This window comes from Punica granatum, chromosome 4 (assembly GCF_007655135.1).
Source record: "Punica granatum isolate Tunisia-2019 chromosome 4, ASM765513v2, whole genome shotgun sequence".
NCBI lineage: Eukaryota > Viridiplantae > Streptophyta > Magnoliopsida > Myrtales > Lythraceae > Punica > Punica granatum.
In genome coordinates this window covers 11514990-11538524 of record NC_045130.1, presented here as the reverse complement: position 1 = coordinate 11538524, position 23535 = coordinate 11514990, and the positions used below count along the sequence as shown (strand labels likewise).

Sequence of the window (23535 nt, the reverse complement as noted above, 5' to 3'; positions counted from 1 at the left end):
GGTCGGATATTCTGAGTCGCAGTAAAAGAGATACACATAGCGAGAGAGAGTGCGGGGGATCGGTACGCATACATATAGCAAACCTCCCAATCTTTTGAGAAATCCCCTGAATCCCTAGGCAGATCGGATGGGGCTAATGCCGTCGGATCCTGTTGAAATTGGCAAATTATTATTGAGTGAACGAAGGACTCTCATTGCTTGAACCCGAGAAATTAACTTTAATATAATATAAATAAATTGTTGACTACTAATGTAAAGAAGATAGATTGAAATTTACTAGTAATAAGAGGCTTTGATTTTTATGGACAAACATAATTATTCTATAAATAAGATATACGGTTTTCTCTTCTAAATGGTCCTAATATTGTGGGGCATAAGCTGACCACATGTGCAAGAGCCGGCCTAGGTCCATGAATCTAATAAAAGGAAATGAAAACTAATTAAGTGAAAGCATGTTAGAAGTTACATTGATTAGAATCGAAATTCAAAACCTTTTGATCTCTGAACGAAAATGTTTACCACCGCACTATACTTCTTTCTAATAATTTTTTCCTTTTTATTTATTTTTATTAGGCCTATGGAATAATGCACAATTAATGCCCTTGGCTTCTCCAAATGATGTCGAAATAGTCATACAGGCGGATGAAAAGGGGTTTCCACACATTCACAAACGTGAAGGAGACAAACTCTATATCCTGATAAATGTCCCACATAATTGGTTAAAAAGACTTTTTTCTTTCTGGTCAAAGCCCCAAAATAGAAAAAGAAAAGGTCGTGTCATTGGACACGTTTTCAGTGTTGGTGATCCATTGAAACTCCTCCTTCCGCGAGTTTGTTAGAACATTATCGAGGGCCGGAATCGATGTGTCCTTTTGAATTATCGTCGAGGGCTAAGAATAACTGCGTGTTGTTAGAGAAATTAATTAATAATTTCTTGGTGCCGGTGAAAAGCTAGAGATTTAATGATTTCTTTTAGAAAAGGAAACGACATATGGTGATATTATCGTTGCTAGCCTTTTATGTACGTACCCATCCTTTTCTTTTCTCTAGTCAAAAGGCAAGATTATTATGAATTGCACTAATTACATGCAGGTACGTAGCACGGTCCACTGCCTACTTATGCAAAATTATTTAGGATACATTAGAGTGGATTATAAGAGAGAAACCATCCATACCGGAAGATATAGATAAGTAATTACGTGATGTTCAACGTCTTATAATTAGCTGAAGTTATGAGCTAGATATGGTGCACATATATATATATATATTGCTATTTTTAGAAAAGTTAGTAAAATTCATTTTTCTAAATAACCCAGTATAAAACTTATAATCAATCTTTACCTAAAATAAAGTATGTCTCCCACAATTTTAAAACATTTTAAAATTTTACTGCTAGCAAGAAAAAGAAAAGGTATGTTATAGCTATTTTATTAAGCTTTAAATCCTAAATAATTAATAAAGGGACACGGATAGTCGAGTTAAATAACTTGCAACTTCTAGGTCAACAAGCGAGAATGTGACCGTTGCACTACACTTTCTTTTCAAACTTTAAATTTAGGTAGCAACACCATTTAGTTTTGCACTTTTATGTAATAAATCATTGATAGAAGTATAAAAAAAAGAGAGTGTGATCGTTGCGCTACACTTTCTTTTTAAACTTTAAATTTAGGTAGCAACACCATTTAGTTTTGTACTTTTATGTAATAAATCATTGATAGAAGTATCAAAAAAAAACATGAATAGAAATCTTTCACACGAATATACAGTATATACTACTTCGGAAATACTTCTAATGGCTTGCCCCATGCACATGTTATCCAATTAATTTTTTTATTCTTTTCCCTTGATCGATATGTAATCAAACTAGTTATTTATAAGAACTTGAGCATAATTCATAGAGGAATACTGCCTCCCAAATTAATGAATATATATATATATATATATATATATATGGCGCGTACAATACAAATAGTTATGGTCAAGAGTCTTACATAATTTAAGCGGTTTGGTGATTATAATCCAGCTAGCATGCATTATCTAATTTGTTGAATGCATGGTATATAGCATGGACTTGGCTTCTCTTTAAGGTTCCATTGGAGAGACCATAGGCATTTTTCGGTTACATAGGTTTTGAATATCGAGAAGTTCAATTTCTGTAGTATTAGAAAATATTTCCCATATATATATATATGTGTCTATTTATATGTCTTGCAGATGTTGGGCAGAAAAATAAAACGAAAATATACCGAAAAAATAACATATGTAATTTTGCCCCAAAATAGATATTTTATACAACATAACGTTGTCGGAAATTCTGAGATCGTCGCTGGGACACTTTAATGTAAAAAATTAGAATGGAGAAACACCAAAAAAAAAGGAGATTCACCAAAAAAAAATTAGAAAGGAAATTTCATGCATAAGCGCTAGATTCTAGAGTCTGAGAGAGAGGGCACATCATAAATAAATAAATAATATATATATATATATATTCCGTGAAAAATAATAAATTAACATTTTGGATGATAACATATATATATGTATATATTTGTCTGAGACTAATATTTCATATTCCTTTGGACGAACCATGACGTGAAACATGCCTGCAAAGACTTAAGTTTTGAGATATTTTTATATTGAAATTTATAGACAACTTAATCGTTTTCAAAACACGCAATTAGTTTGCCAATGGTTCTCGCGCATTTGATTAATTTCCCGGGCTCATTTTATATATATTGGTCGACTTCAATTCGGAACTATCTATATATTTTTTGGCAAAATGTGAAAATATTTTTGAAACATTATAAATAAATAAACCTTGAAGCAGATTCATCGTCCTTTTTGGGGCGACGAAACAAATTAAATGAAAAATCGCCTCTTTTGTGATCTCCTTGTAAGAAAAAATTACACTCGACTCTTTTTTTTTTCTCCTCAGGATGCACTATTTCGTATCTTAAAATTCGGTGAATCCCGTTCAATCCAGGTTTGAATCGAATTGGCCCACTAAGATGTAAAACTCTTCAAATCGTATAAATTTTTCCTGTTCAAAATACTCGAGATAGAGAACTTATTAAAAAAAAAGGATCGAATTACCTGAAGTAATTTACATTTCTCTAGTCCACTTGATTTTTCATTGGGTTTCTGGGCGCCGGTATACGACCGGCAGGCTTTAAAGATTACCCTTATGGGATAGGGCGAAAACAGTTGACCAATCATAAGCTGCGTCTCCTCTCAACAGCTACAACATAACGCCGTCGTTTTGAGCTGGTTTCCGGTTTTTCCTTTACAATGGACTGTTCGAACTATGCCCAGAACTCGCTTTACCCAGCCAAAGTTTTACTGTAAATAATAATTCAAAATCTCAATAACGCGTTGTTTTTTCCTCTACTACCCCTTTAATTGCCATTCAGTATATAACTTCAAAGTCATATACCACTCATTCACACATTCTTATTCAATTTTACCACAAATTTTTTTCTTAGAACATATTACGATTTCAGTCAAAATGTCGTTAATTCAATTTCATCTTAATTACGAGATACCTCCAGTGAATTCGGACTCCCACTCGCTGAAAATAATTTATCGTTCAATTATATTCTTGTACTTTAACTTAATTATTAGATCCTTTTACCATTTGACAAGTATATGATTAGTTAAGTCTTTGCCCTCGCTAACAATCCGATACTAAAGTAATTGAATTCAATTCCTATCTCATCCCCAAGAAGCTAAGAGGAAAGGGGCCGTAGTCTTTCTATTTCGATGGCTACCTTTGGGCTTTGATCAGTACCTATATAAAGCAACCAATGGAAGTCACATTCCCACATATCAACTCTCATTGAAAATCTCTTCTATTCTCGTGTGTCTCCATTTCCGTTTGTTAAAACATACACAAACAAATCCGTCGTCCTTTGTCAGGCAATCATGGGACTCCAAGCGTTCATGATTTTGCTATCTGTGCCCCTTTTGCTCTCGGTGTCGACTATTCTCGGTTACGATAAGGGGGAGATCACGTCATGGTGTACTCAAACACCCCACCCTAAACCCTGCGAGTACTTCTTGAGCCATAACCCCAAGGGTGCACCTATCAAGGGAAAGCCCGACTTCCTTAAGTTGTCCTTAAAGCTAGCACTTGACAGGGCCGAGCATGGTCGGACCAACACCCACTCGCTAGGCCCCAAGTGCCGTAATGAGATGGAAAAGGCTGCTTGGGCCGACTGCCTTGAGTTGTACGAGTACACTGTAAGCCGTCTAAACCACACCGCCAACCCCAACACTAACTGTAGCCGGGAGGATGCTCAAACCTGGCTTAGCACTGCCTTGACCAACTTGGAGACCTGCAGGGCCGGTTTCATTGAATTGGGTGTCTCCAACAACGTTCTTCCTCTCCTATCAAACAATGTCTCGGAGTTGATCAGCAATACCCTGGCTTTGAACGACGTGCCATACAATCCTCCGAGCACGACCAGTGGGTTTCCAACCTGGGTTAAGCCCGGGGATAGGAAGCTCTTGCAGTCATCCTCATCTCCGTCATCCAAGGCAAACATTGTAGTGGCTCAGGATGGTTCTGGAAACTACAAGACGATCAATGAAGCCATAACTGCTGCCTCTAAACGGTCAGGGACGAGCAGGTACATCATTTACATTAAGGCCGGAACATACAAGGAGAATGTCGAAGTTGGGACGAAATTGAAGAACATCATGTTCGTTGGCGATGGAATTGGAAAGACAATAGTTACTGGAAGTAAGAGCGTTGGAGGAGGATCTACCACATTCAAATCGGCTACCGTTGGTAAGACGTGCATCTATATATTCATATGGAACTTTTGTGTTGTCCCTGCCATTCTGAGATATATCTCTAATTTCAGGAACAAATTTTATTCGATGTTAAGATTCCTTAATTCTCTTTTATTTTTGTGATGTCTCCAGCGGTTGTTGGAGATGGGTTCATCGCCCGCGACATGACGTTTCGTAACACAGCCGGTGCAGCAAACCACCAGGCTGTGGCTCTCCGTTCAGGCTCCGACCTCTCGGTGTTTTATAAATGCAGCTTTGAGGGTTACCAGGATACGCTCTATGTGCACTCAGAGAGGCAGTTCTACAGAGAATGCAACATCTACGGGACTGTAGACTTCATCTTTGGAAACGCGGCCGTTGTCTTCCAGAACTGCAACATCTATGCTCGCAACCCTCCCAACAAGACCAACACCATCACAGCTCAGGGCAGGACAGATCCTAACCAGAACACCGGCATCTCCATCCACAACTGCCGAGTCACGGCAGCTTCCGACCTTAAGGCAGTGCAGAGCTCCGTCAAGACCTACCTTGGGAGGCCGTGGAAGCAGTACTCAAGGACGGTATTCATGAAGACTTATCTCGATAGTCTAATAAACCCTGCAGGGTGGCTGGAGTGGAGTGGGAACTTTGCCCTCAAGACATTGTATTACGGCGAGTACATGAACACCGGTCCTGGATCTTCCACTGCCAAAAGAGTGACCTGGGCTGGGTACCGCGTCATCACCAGCTCAACTGAGGCTTCAAAGTTCACTGCCGGGAACTTCATTGCAGGCGGTTCCTGGTTGCCTGCCACAGGCGTGCCTTACACCTCGGTTCTCTAAATTCTGGCAACCATTCCACAACATTATAGTCAAGTTCTTGATGCTCAAAAGTTGGATAAGCAACATTTGATTCTTTTATTTCTTTAAAGTGTCTTCACAAGTACGAGTTGCATTCTTTTTGTATAGTAGTAAGATGGTCCACATACTTTATTCCATTTCAAATAATTTGTATCTCCCTGAACGTCAATTTGTAATCTTGTCTTGGATATACATCGTGTGTACGAATAAGAGGAAACTTGTTCAGTAATATAGTACAGTTTCCCTTCGCAATATTGACGTATCAATTTACATTCTATAATTATATTGGCTCTTTGAAAATGAAAATCATGCTGGAATTGAAATATATGGATGAAAAGCAAAAGCATTAGAGGGACAAACTGGATATGGCGGATGCGGTTGCAGGGTGCGTAACCTCTTAGTAAACTGGATGTTTTGAATTTGAAATATTGAAAGGAAGAATAATACAACTAATTTTTTTTCGGTGCGTAGTGTACGGCCAACTAAGGGGTAAAACTCTTCTAATCAAGAATTTTCTCTATTAACAAAATTCGAACCGAGACATTAATTAAGAAAAATAAGTGCCGAACTACTTGAATCAATCATTGTTGGTGAATAATACTACTATTTGCATGCATACTTATGCGCTAATTAAGTAGAGTATGACATAATGAGGACTAGCTGATCAGAAAGAGAGTTCAATGTGTTGTCACCCGCTCTCAAACTTGAAGCCAAATTATTACGAGGCTCGATTCTCATCATCAAAGCTTCCCATGTTCTTTTCTTTCTCCATCTCTCTTCCAATCGAATAAGAACAAAGAGGCTTGGATTTGCAGTCTCATTCCACGTAATTTTTTTTTCGTTATAAAAGAGGACAATGACTTAATATAATGAAAGAAAAATTCTAAATAATTAATAGAGGGGTACGGATAGTCTCACTAGGTATTGAACTTGCGAGTTTTAGGTTAACAGGCGATGGCGTATGCCAATATGCTACACTATCTTTTGATCATCTCATTCCACGTAATTCTGCTTTCAGATTATCTTGGTGTCAATTTAACTTACCATCCTGCAGTCGTAAGTGGCAGGATTCCATACATATTATTCATGCGGGGTGATCTCCTAACTGTGTGCCATCTTTTCAGGCTTTTGCTCTTCTTCCACGGAGCTCTTGCGTGATCTTTAATGGACTACATAATTAAAATAGAAGCTTAAATATAAAGGAAGAGATCATAATCGTGAAATGGAGAGCGGTTCTTCTTCTAGTTGTTGCGGGTACACATCGCATATGTCATGGTATTGGCATATGTCCCAACTTGAAGCAGCTGCGATTTGATTAGCAAACGATTTAAATAATTATATGTAGTTATTGTCTTTTTTATGTAGGTTCGCTATCAAGGGTTACGTTGCCATCTTCGTACTTCAATGTTATATTACAATTTAACTTCCTTGAAATATTTTAGACCACAATGTGTTCTCGAATTATAGCTCAAGACTAATTCTCAGTACTTGCAATTCAGTTAGTCTTGTTCACAAAGTATTTTCATTGACGTCAAAGTCTTACACTGCAAATGAAGTTTGCATAAATGAAAAGTAGTTTGTCAACTGATACCATATTCCTCCTTGTGCATGAAAATAACGCTTGACCAAATGTTCAAAGACAAACTACATACCAGTGACTTGCATAGATTGAAGTATCCTGCAAGCAAAAGTTTTGAAAAAAATGAATTATGCTCAATTGATTTTTCAATTGATTAATACTAGATCTTATTGACAAGATTTAACGGTTTCGCGTCATACTTTATGTATGCAGCTGTATTATCTTGGGCGGGTCCAAATGGAGATAAGTGGGGTCAAATGGATCCCACTTGTATTAGGAAAACATTATGATGAAAAACTAAAATTGATTGTGAGTTTATTTTGAAAACCTAGAATTAATATGATATCTAAAACTTGATGTTCAATTTATTTTCTTATTTTCTCTCAATATAAAATTAAGTAAAAATAAATGATCAAATACATATGATCATACCTCTTAATTCTCTTTCAAAAAGGTCAACAATAAAATGTTTTAATATATTTATTATATAATCCATACGGAAAGAGTTTTACCTCTTAATAGACGATTCGGCTCGATCTGGATTGTCGGGATCCATTGAACTTATGGATATCAAGGTGCACACTGAAAAAAAGGCTAAAACTTCCTTCTTGCATATGTGCTCCTCAGGAAGCACACGCTAGAATAAGAGGTAAAAATTGATTGGTAGTATACTCGATCAAGTGAGTAATTTTCTCGCTTATTACGAATCTCATACTAGCCCTGATAGACTGAAATTAAAATATATATGTTATAGAATATTGTAATATATTTAAATTTTGCTAATGTGTAAAGTTTTATGATGACTTTATCATAAAATTATATATTATTTTAATGACATGCATGTCTCTAAAGATGGAAGAGATCATCGTTTCGATCCGCCCTAATTGCACGTAGAAAATGGTGGGGCTGCTAATTAATGTCAACCGTCAGGCTTTTCAAGGTAACCAACCCTCGTCTAGCTGAAGGATCGATTAATTTGTAATCATCTCACCTAATTAATTAGACTGCGTACCCAAATATCAAACTCCACCTAACTCGTTTGATTTCAGCCCATTAATCTCTATCATTATCGATTTCTGAAATAGCTAGCTAGCTAGAGAAAGCAGCATAGACAATTCTAATCGAAAAGTCTATTCATGTACCTATATAGTACAGTACAGATGACAGGCCGTTAACAAATTCTTAAGATATATTCGCAATAATGATAATAGCTTAAATCTTTGTTATATATATATATATATATATCTATATATATATTTTCTGTGAGCTAGACGGAGCCGAGGCTCGAAAGAAGCTAACAGCAACGAAAAGAAAAGAAAAGAAAAGATTACAATAAGCAAAAACAGGGTATCTTGGTCATATAGTTTCACTAGATGAACTGAAATAATGCCGTACGTGTCATATAATGTACTTCTTTCCGTTATGTGTGTTTTTTTAATTTGACTATAGAGATAATGCCTGATTAACGTGCTGGGTTTTACGTATTTGCAATATTCAAATTTCTGGAACATTAATAATCAAAGTCAAACGGAGGGCAGTCCATATTTATATGGCAAGAGAGTTGCGTAGAAGATCAATGGATAACGCAATATTTCTTCTTCAAAATAGCTGAAAACGTGAAGTGAACAAACTCTTCGGATAAGGGGTGAGGGACGTCAAACAAAGCCCCCGGAGCAAAAGTGAACTGAATCAATGTTGGTGATCTACCCAGAAGTAAAACAATCAAACGACTCGTCCTCGACTTTAAATTCTTCAGAGATGTCGTTGGGTCATTTGTCAAGAAATGCACACGGAAAATTTCGTCCATGGATGCATTGACACATTGGTGTTAATGGGACTTCGGAAAATAAACCAAATGGACATGCTGGGCTTATAATATGATTAGGCGCTTCCTTCCTTTGAATGATCATGTCAGGGCGACGAATGTTTCGAGGGGGCGATACGAATTCTGAAGGATTTGAGAAAGTGATGAGAAGTGATGCTCTTGTATTGTCAGCTTTCTCTGCTCAGAGCCATCAATTTTCTGGTCAAAGACAGATTATTTTACGACTTCATGATAGCTAGTTACTGGCATGCATGCACGTGGCATGGCGTGTTTAGCCAATTCAGACCATGATAAATGTCGGATAATATCGTTTAGCCGCATCAGACACATCATCCGTACTTACACACCAAATCAGCTCGCATGACTATATGCATCCGTACTGACCATGTGCTAGGCGAATATCTCGTAATTAATATTACTAAAATTGGGCCTATACATTAATTGTCCAAATAGTCTCTCCCATAATTTTTTAAATTCAATTTTACGGATATAAGCCTTGATTTTACGCTAATTTAACGCATACATACGCACTATTATTCATGATCAAGATGTCCCTAAGTTTTTTTTACCCTAAACTATATGTATAATTTCTCTTTGGACCCGTCAAAGCAGATCATCATGCATTCAAGTCTCCAAGGAGACTTAAACCCCTGCTTTATTGGGACAACAGGTATTACTAACCAAGTTACACCTTATTAGGAGCAAATAAGAGATTAAAGTCCTCCTATTTATTGTCAAACCCATTTGCGGAAGTAATATTCAAACTATAGACTTGCGGATGAGCAGTGTTCCTTTGATACTTTATTGGGATTGCAATGATGAGCCCAGACTCTTGGGTATCGGTGTAGTTATGGCTCAAATCAGATAGCCCGCTGCGGGATTTGGATTCATATGGTTACGTAATGTGGATTTGCTACACTGGTCGTCCCATCATCCCTTTTGCTATAAAAAAAAAAAAGAAAGAAAGAAAGCATCTGATATGGAAACCTGCTTTGTATCTTGTCTACCTGGATTGAAATTAGAGACCATAAGGATGGAAAAAAACGACTCAAACCTCATAATACACGAGCATATTTTATTTTATGCGAGACTATGAGTATCCTCAATCTATCGAATGAAATTATTATACATGAGTGTCGACATGGCCTTGAGCATGAAATAATAAATAAGCATTTTGGATATAGAACTCATTCGATTTTGCAACGAGTGTAATAAAAGGTAATGTCACATGTTGTATAGCAGGGTGCCGCTCTCAATGACATCATGAATTTATATTCTTGTTGGCGTGAGATGGAGAAAGAAACATAAAGAATGTATTGGGAAGAATGTTATTTCAGTTCGGGATATGTTAAAAAAGAAACTATTTTGGGATAATAACCTTATTTTTTCGATTATAGCTAAAACTTATAAACTCGACATTAAGGGTCCTAAATTTTTCATTCAATTTTAGAAGAAAGAAAAACCACCTATTACCGGGATCATGATCAACACAACTATAACTATGTTGGTGACATGGGAGATAAAAATTGTACACGTGTTATATACATAACCCCGGTGCTATCTACACGTATTTGACATTTCCTCTCTAATAGCTTGTATGTTTTTTTTGTTAATTAATAGCTTGTTTGTTTGAATATAAAGAAAGGGAGGGAAGGAAAAGAAATATTAGAATTTGAAAAAAGAAATGTCATATAATTTTCTTTTTTCTCTTCGTTTTTATTAATCAAAATAGAGGGTAAAAGGCACACCTCAAAGTGAGTTCCTTTGTTTCCTATCTCTTCTTTTGGATAATTATCAATGCCATGAGCTTGCCTCTGTTCCATAAATCTGGGTGGGGACCAGCTCTTTTACTATGAATTAGTTTCAGCATATGTGTAATTGAGACTCAGCATAATGATAATTTAATTAATGATTATCTCAATACCTTAAGGTCTAGTGCTAATTTTATTTTAAAGTTTTGGACATCCTCTTCTTCAACACTCTTACCATTTCTGATGAAATAGGATAACGATGTAGAAGAAGTCACGTGATTTCACATTTTCTTTCCATATCTAACATGTAAATTAACTCAATAGAAACACAGCATTATGATTGTAGTGCCAATCTATTACGGCGTAAATGTTTTGTTACTTTATTCATTAACTTCCGCAAAAAAAAATTTTGGTAGATACTTCCGCAAAAACTTTATGTTTTTACTTTTTTATGCCATGTCTAATATGGCGTTAAAGTTGTCAATTCTTCAATTAACTTTGGCAAAGGCTTCCATATCAACAATTCATCAGGACAATGCTTTTTAAATAAAACGAGAACAGTAAAGGCAATAAAATGCGCCTTCGCTTGGAATCATGCAACAATGGAACTTCTCATGCTCTTTGTTTAGTTTTGTCTTTCCCTTTATTTGGCCAATAAATCTCCTTTTTAATCGAATCAAAATAAACACAAAATAAAATGAAATATTATTTATAACAGAAATAAAAGCCAGTACCTTAGGAGTGGGTAAGAAAACCAAAAAAAGTAAACCGAAATGTTGAACCGAAACAAAGTTGAACTAAAATAATCGAACCTCTCTTGTATTGGTTCTAATTCAACATTATTATTTTTTTAACAAAAAGGCGGTCCGGGTAGTTACTTTACTATCTTCAGTTTGGTTAACTGAATTGAAGTACCGAAGAAAATCAAATATAATATGAGAGAAAAGAGAGGTGATATCAAAACGTGGTGGCCAAAGGCTAAAGTCACGGAAGTTTATTATTTAGACCGATTCACTGACTCATCGAATATATAGAATTACTAGCCTATTTATAGGTTCAAGAAGTAGTCAGACTAGGATAGAAATAATATCAAAATATTATCATAAAATCTAAATGCGATACTAGTAAATCCTAATGATATCTGTTAACATAATTGATTGTTACAATCTTAATCAAATATTATATTTCCTAATATGATAAACTAATATCTCCAATACTCCCCCTCAAGATGAACATGGAGTGCAACAGAATATTCATCTTGCACATGATTTTAATCTCCCACAATTTCACGATCTGTAATTGAACAATAACTTTCATCTACAACCAAATTTTGTGGCGATGATGAAAAGGAGTCTCTTTGACTCCAACAAAAGCTCTCCATCCTTTCTTTAGATGAAGGTGATATGCGTGATCAATGCACGCTCTTCAAATGCTGACTTCAATTGGTGGTTGCATTGGGCTTGTCCTGATCGACCTGTTCTGATACCATCTCGCCACGAAAAGCTAGTTGTTCATGTGAGAGCACAGATTCATCAAGTACTCATCCTGTGCCCATCACACTTCGCGCTAGGTGAACTACAGTGGACAATCCCCACATTTAAAATTAAATTTATTAAAATTACTATATTATCCATTAAAATAATTAAAACAATTATTTAAAAAAAGAATTTAAAAAATTAGAACAACAATGAATTAACATCCACTAAAATCCGCTTTAATTTACTCTCAACTTGTAAGAATTGTGTCTAACTGAACCGAGATTATTAATTTTTCTAGATATCAATTCTTTTTTTTTTAAATAAAAGGAATTCATTAACGAGTTAACCAAATCAGAAAAATCAATTATATTTGCTCCGACTTTTTTCTCTCATAGATGTTACAATTCGGGCTTCTACCCCCAAGTTGAATCGAACTGCTCTTTTAGGTTCTTTTGGCTCAACACGGTTTTCCAAACTGAATCGAATCATGCCCACCGGTGTCTTGGAAGGAGGGAGATGGAGGAACCTCGTCCTTAACTTCGCTCCCTCCCAAGCATAGGAAGTGCTCAGTTGGCTGGCCAACCATCCGCGAGCCACCCACATCGGCCTCAACTATCCATTGGATATATGGCAGATCCATGGCCATCTCGGGGCGAGCAGGATATGAAAGTTGTGACCGGTCCGAACTGGATTAGTCGGAACGCCACACACATCGGCCTCAACTATCCATTCTTATGAATGGTGAAAATACTTTATTGGGAAAGTTTTATCTATTAATGAGCCGACGAGGCTTGAACCAGAGTACATGTCGGGAAAAAAAAAATTTGTGACCCGCACTAGATCTCCGCCTATCATATATATATATATATATAATATGTAAAATATTAATGTAATTCGAGGAATTAAGTATGCTGTGTCTATCAATCATATATACAATAATTTTGGATCCTTATCCTTTAAGGGGTTATTTTGATCTTCAGCAAATCAAACTATCTAATTAGTTTACTGCGCCAATATTCGATCTAATCTATGTATAGTGTGGCCAACTAATTTAGCTAGCTAGCCCGAATATTATATTAACTCGATCTTATATGAGATTTCTCAAGTCATCAAATTCCTAATTATAGATGGATATATCGATACACATATCATCATCAAAGTCCCATCACCAACTTATTCCTCTTAATGACTTGCGTTAGAGGCCAACAAAACCTGAAACCTCAACCAATCTAGAGAATGACTGGAGAATGTTTCGATTTTATCGTATAATATAGTTTTTCTTCTTGATCAGTTTTGGGATTTCTCAAGACTTTTTATATTGTTCTAACTTCAGATATAGCGTGGAAGCGTAGTGCCTGCAATAAAGAATGCATATAGATCGTATAGGAAGTCGTTAACTTACTTACCAAGCAAAAACAAACATCAAAGCATCATTAAGTAATCAAATGAATAATCAATCAATTCGGCGGTGTTGTTGTCAAGAGCAGTCAATTTTCCGTTAAAAGGAAATAGTTGCATATTTGACAAATTTGATGAATACCCAGGTTGCGTGCATTACTTGATCAACGTACATGGCCTCTCATAAATTCCATTAAAAGAACATGGATTTTGAATATCCAGAAACTTCACTAACTTAGAGAAAAAGCATATTGAAAGGGCAACATAATTAATATAAGATTACGTTTGGCACATATTAATGCAATGTAATTAAATAAATTTTTATCATTTCATTTCATATCTTTATTTAGTGTCTTTTTTTTTTCGGTAAATCATGGGGCCGAAGGCCGTTATATAGTGTCGTTTTAGTATATTGAAAGAGCACTTTCATGATATATTTTCACCAAATTTGATGGAATAGAAATTCCTTCAAAATAGTTAAGTAAGCACATTCATCCATTCAGATAATCTTTATACAAGTATCATATTTTTGCTTTTAATTTTTTTTATATCAAACAATATATGGGTGACATATTGGTAAACAATCCTAATGTTTTAGACTATACTCATTCGTATAGTCAAGTTTAACAAAAAAATTACTATTTTGCTACCAATATCATTGTTTTTCTTTCTATAGAAATAATCTAATTCCGGTATAACAAACATGACTTAAGGAATTTGAAGGGGTGGAACAATGCATTTATTTCACGGTAAAAAGGTATTTTGTTATATGATGAGCATATTATTGAGTTTACTATTCAATTGGTCCTTGAAAAGAGCCAATGCATTCGTCCCTCAATGAATTTTACCAACGATTCGATCTTTGAAGGATGATTTTTTCTACCGATTTGTTCCAGCTATTAAATGAGATAATGGAAGTTCATGTTGACGTTCATGTGGCTAACACTGCCACTAAATAATATAAAATAATCACAAACGATGTTATTTTGATTATTCCTATACTAGAAAATAAAAAAGAAAATAACCAAAAAGGAAAAAATATTGTTCATCTTCTTCAACGAAGAAGATGAACAGTAGCTCGAGTCTGGCTTGGGGGTTCCCCTGTGGACGACTTCCCCCATTGGTGATGTCGTCGAAGGCCATTGAAGGTTTCAGTGACTTCACCGATGGGGAAGCGCCCAAGCCAGATCTAGCTAGATGGGTTGCCAAGCCTGGGATGGTTTAGCCACAACCCATCAACATGCTCGTGAGCCCACGAGCCCACGAGCCCGGTAGTTGGATTCGCGAACCCAATTTGGGGGCCTTGCTAGCCCTTGTTCTTGATGAACCCAAGCTCGGAAGTCCAAGCCTTTGGAGCCTGCGTTCGTCGAGAATGAGGGCTTGCGACCCTCAAGATGGGTTTGTGAGCCTAGCGCAAACCCAAACATGGGGCTCGCCTTGGTGGTTTGGGAGCCATTGGCTCCCTGTGGCTATGGATTTCATAGCTACTGTTCATCTTCTTCAACGATGAACAATAATAGTCTATGTGCACGTCCATGTCAACTTTCCATTACCTCATTTAACAGTTGGACTACATTAGTAGACGGAATCATTTTTGGGGACCAAATCTTTGGCAAAAATCTTTCAAGGACCAATGTGTTGGCTAGCCAATCTTTCATGGACCAAAGTGATAGTATTATTCTCCTTGATTTATGAACTTCTCTCGTAAATTACTGTTTTGAGCATATATGTATATATATATATATGGGTGGCCTCACCATAGGAGCCATGCATGCAAGAGAAGAAAAATTTTCACTTGCATATTAGCTAGCTAGTTAGACGTTGGTCATAAAGTCTTTTCAGTGATTTCGAACTACTGACATTGCAGATAATGAAGTCCCGCATAAATGAAGAGAATTTGCCAACTGATACTGCTTCTTTCCTTGCATGAAAATAATTCTTGACCAAATGTTTAAAGACAAATTAATTACCCGGGACTTGCATAGATTTTAGTAGACTGCAAGCAAAAGTTTTGAAAAATGAATTAATCAATTGAGTTTTCAATTGATTAATACTAGATCCTGACAAGATTTAACGACCTTGCACCATACTTTACATATGCTACCGTATTATCTAGGGCGGATCCAAATTGAGGGACGAAGTGGGGTCAAACTTTAGTATGTTGACCCCACTTATTTTTGGAAAACATTATACAAGGAAAAACTAAAATGATTGTGAGTTTATTTTGAAAACCTAGAAAGGGATATGATATAAACTCAATGTGAATTCCTTTTTTCATTACTTCTTTTAGTTTCTCTCAATATAAAAAAGAAGTAAAAATATTAAAAGAGAATATAGCGCAATGGCCTACATCTCGCTCGTTGACCTAGAAGTCGCAGGTTAGATACCTATTAGGACTACCTAAAAATGTCGGCATATGGTTAACAAAAGCCGACGTTTTTGAAAATGTCGGCTAAAAGATGGTCAATCCCGACGTTTTTCAAAATGTCGAGATAGACCCTTTATGGCCACTTTTTCCCGACGTTTTGCTTTGTGTCAGTTTAAAAATGCCGGGTTAGGCCCTTTTTTCTGTAGTGAGTCCTTGGAGGCCACGCAAACGTGACCATTCGTCCATGGATGCATTGGCAGTATTGTTAATGGGACTTCAGAAATAAACCGGTTGTCTTGCTGGTGGCTTATCATAAGATGATTAGGCGCTTCCTTGCTTTGAATGATCACATAAGGGTGACGAATCGAATCTACGCGGAGTCTTGTACATTTTTTAAGTCGGGACATGAATTCTAAAGAAATTAGGAAAGTGATAAGAAGTGATACCCTTGCATTGTCAGCTAATTTCTCTGCTCAGAGCCATCAATTTTCTGGTCAAACACAGAGATTATTCAGGACTAGTTGCAATCACGTAGCATGGCATTTTTCGGCCAAATGATACCATGAGAAATGTTATTACATATCTCGTTCGACCGCATTAGGCACATCATGTTCCGTACTTATACACAACTCAGCTCACATGATTAAGTCCTTTATACATTTGCATTGAATTGATGATCATCTGATCATGTGCTAGGCGCATATCTCATGATTAATAATGAACTATTAAAATTATAAAATATTTAAAATTTTCCCAAGATAACATAATATAAAAATTAAAATATATGAATAAAATTGTATTGACGACTTTCAATTAATTTTATTTGATTCACATTCGTATTTTATACACAAATTAATTTTGACGATCATGTTAAAATATTGACTGAAATAATGACATAAAAAACTAATATTATGTTTTAGCATGATAAATGGGTAAATACAATACGAAATAAAAGAATGAAACGAAACCAAGCAATTCACGGGTTGTAGATTAGTTGATGTTAATCATCTACGTGTATCATTTATTAAATAAAGTCAATAAATTTAATCCTACACTCTTATGGGGCTCTAGTACCGCAATAAACAATGACATATCAATTTAATGACTTATATATACTAGCCTACTACCATGCAATGCACGGATTTTTAATATATTTGTTTTATTAAAAGTTGTACTAAAATACTTTTTGAAAACAAATATCATATTTGATACACTCGTATTCTAGTAAGATTAATAAAAAATTAACAATTTTATACATAATTTATTATCATAAAATTAACATGCGGAAAGATCATTTTAAATTCTTTTAGCAAGTGATTTTTCTGACGAACACATAATATTTTCAATTAGAAATCATACATGTTGATAACTAAACTGATTAACATATAAATATTTTATTTAACTTAATTTTTAAATAAATAATAAATATGTATATGACTAATACATTTTTCTAAAATTAACTTCTTTTATGTAATGTTTAAATTACAATGATTTTTAAAGATATGTAAATTTTACAAATTTTGAGATATCTACAAAAATTTATAATCAAAATCGCAGTCAATATCTATATAAGCAAATGTGAATTTACTTCTATAAAACTGTTAATATTTAAATTTTTTATAATGAACTATAAAGACAATATTAAATAAATTTTGATATATATGAATTTCTACATTTTATGTGATTGATGTAAAAGTTATACATTACATATACTTAAATTTTTTCAATGTTAACAAGAGCAAAATACCTACATACAACAATCTCTTTTAATTATTTTAGAGCATCATCTTCTATAAAAAAAATCTAATATTCATTCGGTGTATAAAAATTTTAAAATTCATTTTTTTATGAATCATTTCCCGGATAACAAATTTAAAATTGATTTTTATAGAAAACAAAATTAATTGATTTCAATATCATGAAGCTTCGTTTTGGCGATTGTATTGGGATTAGGAGTTTTTATCTAAAACGACCCATGGTTTACCCGTTTGTCAAATCTATCATATGCTTTTTTTTGTCTGTCAAATCTATCCCATGGTTTACTTTTTGTATCAAATCTATCCAGGCGTTATCTTTTTCATCAACATCTAATGGCCGTGCTGACGTGACACATGAAGAGATAGTGGGCCACACTTGCCACGTGGGCGCCACGTTAGCACGGCCGTTAGATGTCAACCGAAAAAATAACGTCGGGATAGATTTGATGCAAAAATAAACCATGTGATAGATTTGATAAAAAAAAACATATGATAGATTTGACAAAACGGGTAAACTATGAGTCATTTTAGGTAAATACTCCTTGGGATTATCATGCCGCCCCGCTATTGTATTTGCTAGTCTTCTCAGGCTTTAGCCTCCATCTGTCGCGGAAAATAAAAATTGCATAAGTGCTAAAAAGTTCTTTAAGCACTTATTTTAGATTATCAAATACATGCTTAGTGTATGGTAGATTTTAAATTTACATGAAGCATCATGATTCTCTGATTAGCTAAAGTGTTTTTTTCTCTTTTTGGAAAACGATTTTCAGAAGAATGATGGGGTCCTCAATTCCAAAACGACATCCTCATGTGCATATGATAGATGGCTTTCATAGGTCCTCTTTCAAATGTCGGGAACACAAAAAAGACCAACCAAAAGTTATCTGAACCTTCTATCACCATACTGCCGTGGGTCAGTTGCTGGCTGGGTCCCGGTTTTGGCTTTACAATGGATTATTAATCGAATTGGCCACAGAACACAGCCTAGTATTTCAATAACAATACGTTTTTTCTACTTTCCCCTTTGATTTTATTAAGTCAGCAAGTGGACTTTCAATTAAAAAAAAAGGTCAACATATGACCAATCAGAGAAGCCAAACACTATCCGTTAGCGATAAAATATTCAATGAGTATTACTCATCCATTTTGGATTAGTAAGAACCAAACAAAATGTTTGTAAATGAGAATCTGTGAGCTCATTGTGATGTCAGTTTCTCACTTTCGGGCATTTTAATTGGCGTTACACATCCAAGTGAATGAGTAATACTCACACAATACATGCTCATCCATTAGCATATTAAGTTTGAGAATATTTTTATTTTCAATTTTTGGTAGATAGTCTGACATTTTATTTTATTAAACTTGAATAAGGGTTTCAGTAAATTTATTTTGCTCTGCTTAAATTGTTATTAAAAAAGTTTACGTATGGTTATCATCAGTGAGATATTGTAAGTTTCTTATTTCTTATCAAGCTCCCTTATATTAGGTTTATGGATTTCTCTTAAAACAAATAAATGTATAATATAATATAATATATACATATGTAGAACTTATTTAAAAAGAACTTTCAAACTAAAAATTGGAACATTATGCCATTGACAAGTATGAATTTGGTCTTCTTGTCCATTCAAACAACTTCGTATGACTATATCAATTTTATTGCAGCGTGAGAAAAATCAAGAAACTAATTGAGGGGAAGGAAAAGGCCCACAAATGTCCTCCTATTCCAATGACGACCCTCCCCAGTCACTTCTATATAAAGCAACCAATTGAACCGCCAGATATCCCCACAAAAACCTTGTATCAACTATACCAAACTCATCGTGGATCTCTTTCTAATCTATATCAAATCCATTTCAGTTCGTTAAGCACGTACCCTCATTTTCCCATCATGGCAATCGAAAAGTTCGCAATATTGCTAATCTTTCTCGTTTTGATCCCTCTCTCCGTTTTCGGTTATAGCCAAAGCGAGATCAAGTCATGGTGCGCTCAGACGCCGCATCCTAAGCCATGTGAATACTACCTTAGCCATAACCCTAAGGGCACCCCCATCACGGGGAAGTCTGACTTCCTAAAGCTATCATTGCATCTGGCGCTAGAGCGGGCTGAAAATGCCCGCTCCAATACTTACTCGCTGGGTCCCAAATGCCAGAATGAGAAGGAGAAGGTGGCCTGGGGCGACTGCCTCAAGCTGTATGAGTACACTGTCAGCCGCCTAAACCACACTGCCAACCCTGACACGAAGTGCACCCGAGAGGATGCTCAGACTTGGCTCAGCACTGCCCTGACCAACCTAGAGACCTGCCGGGCAGGGTTTGTTGAGCTGGGTGTACCTGGCAACGTCCTCCCCCTCATGTCGAACAACGTTTCCGACCTGATCAGCAACACGTTGGCCATAAATGATGTGCCCTATAGTCCTCCTAGCACCAGCAAAGGTTTCCCGACGTGGGTTAAGCCTGGAGATAGGAAGCTCTTGCAATCCTCCTCTCCAGCCTCCCAGGCAAACATAGTGGTGGCTCAGGATGGCTCCGGGGACTACAAGACAATCAATGAGGCTGTAACCGCTGCATCAAAGCGGTCGGGGACAAGCAGGTACATCATTTACATTAAGGCAGGTACATACGAGGAGAACGTCGAGGTCAGCTTGACGAACATCATGTTTGTTGGCGACGGCATTGGGAAGACAATAGTTACCGGAAGCAAGAGCGTCGGAAGAGGCTCTACCACCTTCAATTCAGCTACTGTCGGTAAGAAATATGCATCTACACTCCCAGCTACGTAGGCAGCTCTATACAAATAATAACATCATTTATATAATTTACTATGAATATCAGTTATTCCTGTTGTCAAAACCAATCTACCAAAAGTGTTGCAAAACGTTAATTGGCACAGGCTCTACCTTAAGAATTACGACGTATTCCATGTTCAATTCTCACCGGCAAAACTATATTTATTCTCTTTTTTAATTTTTTATATTTTTATACTTATTCCATGGATTCTTTTGTAATAGAAAAAAAATTAGTAAACAGAGACAAAATGAAGAGAAGAGAATGATGAAAGTACTTTTTTAATTTCACTTAGTAATAATAAAAGAAGAAGTTCGCTTGACCAAGTTAAATCATGAGGTAAGCCAAAAATAAAGTAATTATTTTGACTTTCAAAATTATAGCAAATGACTTGAATAAATGGACAAATATTAACTGAAACAAAATTATATAGGTCCATTGGTTAAATCGTAAATTTGTTTTTATAACTTATAAGAAATATCATTATTTGATGTTTAAATCTTAATTTATTTAAGAGCTGGGCAAGAAATAGAGGTATTGGTTACAAGAAAGTCAAAATTAATTAAAGGTATAGTTGTCACGATCAAGCTTAAAGGGGGGGACATTCATGGTCAAAGTACAGAATCTACCGATAATTATTTGTGGCTGTGTGCTCATCATCAGATAAAACGACATATAAGATTTATTGAATAAATCATTATTTGGTAATTTCTCGACAAGGACAGATGTTTTATTGGGTGAAACATTGAACCTTAGAAATAGCAAACATCCAGATGAAAGACTTTTTCATGGGCATGCATCTAACATAATGAAGCATGAATTAGATACGGCCAGTCTGCCTCTAGATGGCAGTCAGTATAGGGTTATTATTCCTTTCTACGAATTTCCAAGAGACAGTTGAAGTGTTCTATATATGAATAAGGTCAAGGACGTCAAATGAGAATTAGTCTCAATTAATAAATGGAGTACGATTTCTGATCTCACCAAAGGACAAACAATATTCTCTTCCCTTTCTACTTTTGCTTCTGGACATGTTATATTTATAAAACGATTTGATTAAATTATACTAATATTGCTTATGGATTATAGCTGGCCTAGAAAGGAAGTCTAATAAAGAGAATGTGAATAATAATTGAATGCGATGGTTCCCTTAACAATTTTTTTTTTGGTATATACGGGGCCGAAGCCCATGGTCGACTACGTTGGGAGATATGTCTCTCCAACGTATATTATCAACAGAAATTAAAACCTTTTTCTTGTTAACCTGACCAGCTGTCGTTGGAGATGGATTCATCGCCCGTGATATGACGTTCCGTAATACCGCTGGGGCAGCAAACCACCAAGCTGTCGCTCTCCGATCTGGTTCCGATCTCTCTGTTTTTTACAGATGCAGCTTCGAGGGTTACCAAGACACACTCTACGTGCATTCTGAGAGGCAGTTCTACAGAGAATGCGACATCTACGGGACCGTAGACTTCATCTTTGGAAATGCAGCGGTCGTCTTCCAAAACTGCAACATCTATGCCCGCAATCCTCCAAACAAGACCAACACTATCACTGCTCAAGGCAGGACTGACCCCAACCAGAACACCGGCATCTCAATCCACAACTGCAGAGTCACGGCAGCTTCAGACCTCAAGTCGGTGCAGAGCTCCGTCAAGACCTACCTTGGGAGGCCGTGGCAGGAGTATTCAAGGACAGTGTTCATGAAGACTAATCTCGATAGTCTGATCAATCCTGCTGGGTGGCTGGAGTGGGATGGGGACTTCGCCCTCACGACGCTATACTACGGTGAGTACATGAACACTGGTCCTGGATCATCAACGGCCAATAGAGTCAACTGGGCCGGTTTCCACGTTATCACCAGCTCGACAGAGGCTTCAAAGTTCACAGTAGGAAATTTCATCGCTGGCGGTTCTTGGCTGCCTGCCACCGGGGTGCCATACACTTCTGGCCTCTAAATTCGGGCAGACATCCCTATTCTTTTTTGGTTCTTATTCATTCATAAATGTCATTTCATAAGTTTGGGCTAAAGAAGAATAACGAGTATCCGAAGGTCATTTGCCTAGCACATAAATAAGTGCCACGTGTACATGATCGAGGGAAGAAACAAAGTACCATGTGTACATAAGTCATAAAACGCTTCTCTTCTCTGCAAGTAGAGTTGCTATTCTTTGTGTATTTGCATCAAATAAAAGGATTTCAGTCTTTGTCAGTTCCATGTTATCTCCAGTGGTATTCCTAGCTAGTACCCGCTCGCCTTGTCAACACAATATTGATTGAGTGATAAGAAACTTTAACTCCTTTACACAGAAAAATGTAAATTCGAGTACTAAAAATCATACTTATATCAGGAAGGAGAATAACCTTTAATGTTCGATCTCCCGAGATTATGAAAATAATATCCCTCACAATTTTACCAACGTGGATAGTTCAAAATATTTGGCACTTATTTCCATAAAATAAGGTCTCAAGTTTGACTCTTGTGAATGAGAAAAATTCACGTTGAAAGAGTTCTACCTATTAGTGAGCTAATCCAATTCAAACTGGATTAATCAGAGTCATTGAACTTTCAGATACCTAGATACACACCGATAAAAAGAAAAAAGAAATACAAATCAAGTCCAAAATCATGAATGGCACGACAAGACATGAATAGATAGTACAGTACGGAAAATATCCTTATTGAGACAAAAAAAAAGAGAGGCAATTATAATATTTGTTTCTAAAATTCTTATTTTGATACAAATATAACATATACCTTTTATTTGGATTTTATCTTTCTCTAAAACACCCTGGAATTAATACCTTAATAAATAATAAATTTATATCACAATTACTAGCAGCAAATAAGTATTTTGCCTCTAAAAAATAACTTTTAGAAACATATAAGCAAAGTCATATAAAATATTTTCCTCTAAATGCTTTTTTTAGAATGTAAAAAATTTAATTACTTCAAAATC

At 35.9% G+C, this 23535-nt stretch overlaps 2 protein-coding genes across 2 annotated transcripts; both read left to right on the top strand.

Annotated features, from left to right (window-relative positions):
- Positions 1-3817: 3817 nt before the first annotated feature.
- LOC116202586 (pectinesterase 2-like) lies at positions 3818-5884 on the top strand. Its single transcript, XM_031534182.1, has 2 exons — positions 3818-4786; positions 4924-5884. Exons 1-2 carry the CDS (start codon positions 3919-3921, stop codon positions 5610-5612), a joined length of 1557 nt encoding a protein of 518 aa, XP_031390042.1. The 5' UTR covers positions 3818-3918; the 3' UTR covers positions 5613-5884.
- A 13674-nt stretch (positions 5885-19558) lies between these two features.
- LOC116202600 (pectinesterase 2-like) lies at positions 19559-22798 on the top strand. Its single transcript, XM_031534202.1, has 2 exons — positions 19559-20533; positions 21845-22798. The coding sequence occupies exons 1-2, from the start codon at positions 19678-19680 to the stop codon at positions 22531-22533; spliced, it is 1545 nt and encodes a 514-aa protein (XP_031390062.1). The 5' UTR covers positions 19559-19677; the 3' UTR covers positions 22534-22798.
- The last annotated feature ends 737 nt before the right edge of the window (positions 22799-23535 follow it).

What these genes read in the sequence shown, in the direction of transcription:
- LOC116202600 (XM_031534202.1), top strand. Translation starts at nt 19,678, where the DNA reads ATGGCAATCGAAAAGTTCGCAATATTGCTAATCTTTCTCGTTTTGATC. An exon ending in CTTCAATTCAGCTACTGTCG is followed by an intron (nt 20,534 to 21,844) that starts GTAAGAAATATG and finishes TAACCTGACCAG; the next exon opens with CTGTCGTTGGAGATGGATTC.
- LOC116202586 (XM_031534182.1), top strand. Translation starts at nt 3,919, where the DNA reads ATGGGACTCCAAGCGTTCATGATTTTGCTATCTGTGCCCCTTTTGCTC. An exon ending in ATTCAAATCGGCTACCGTTG is followed by an intron (nt 4,787 to 4,923) that starts GTAAGACGTGCA and finishes TGATGTCTCCAG; the next exon opens with CGGTTGTTGGAGATGGGTTC.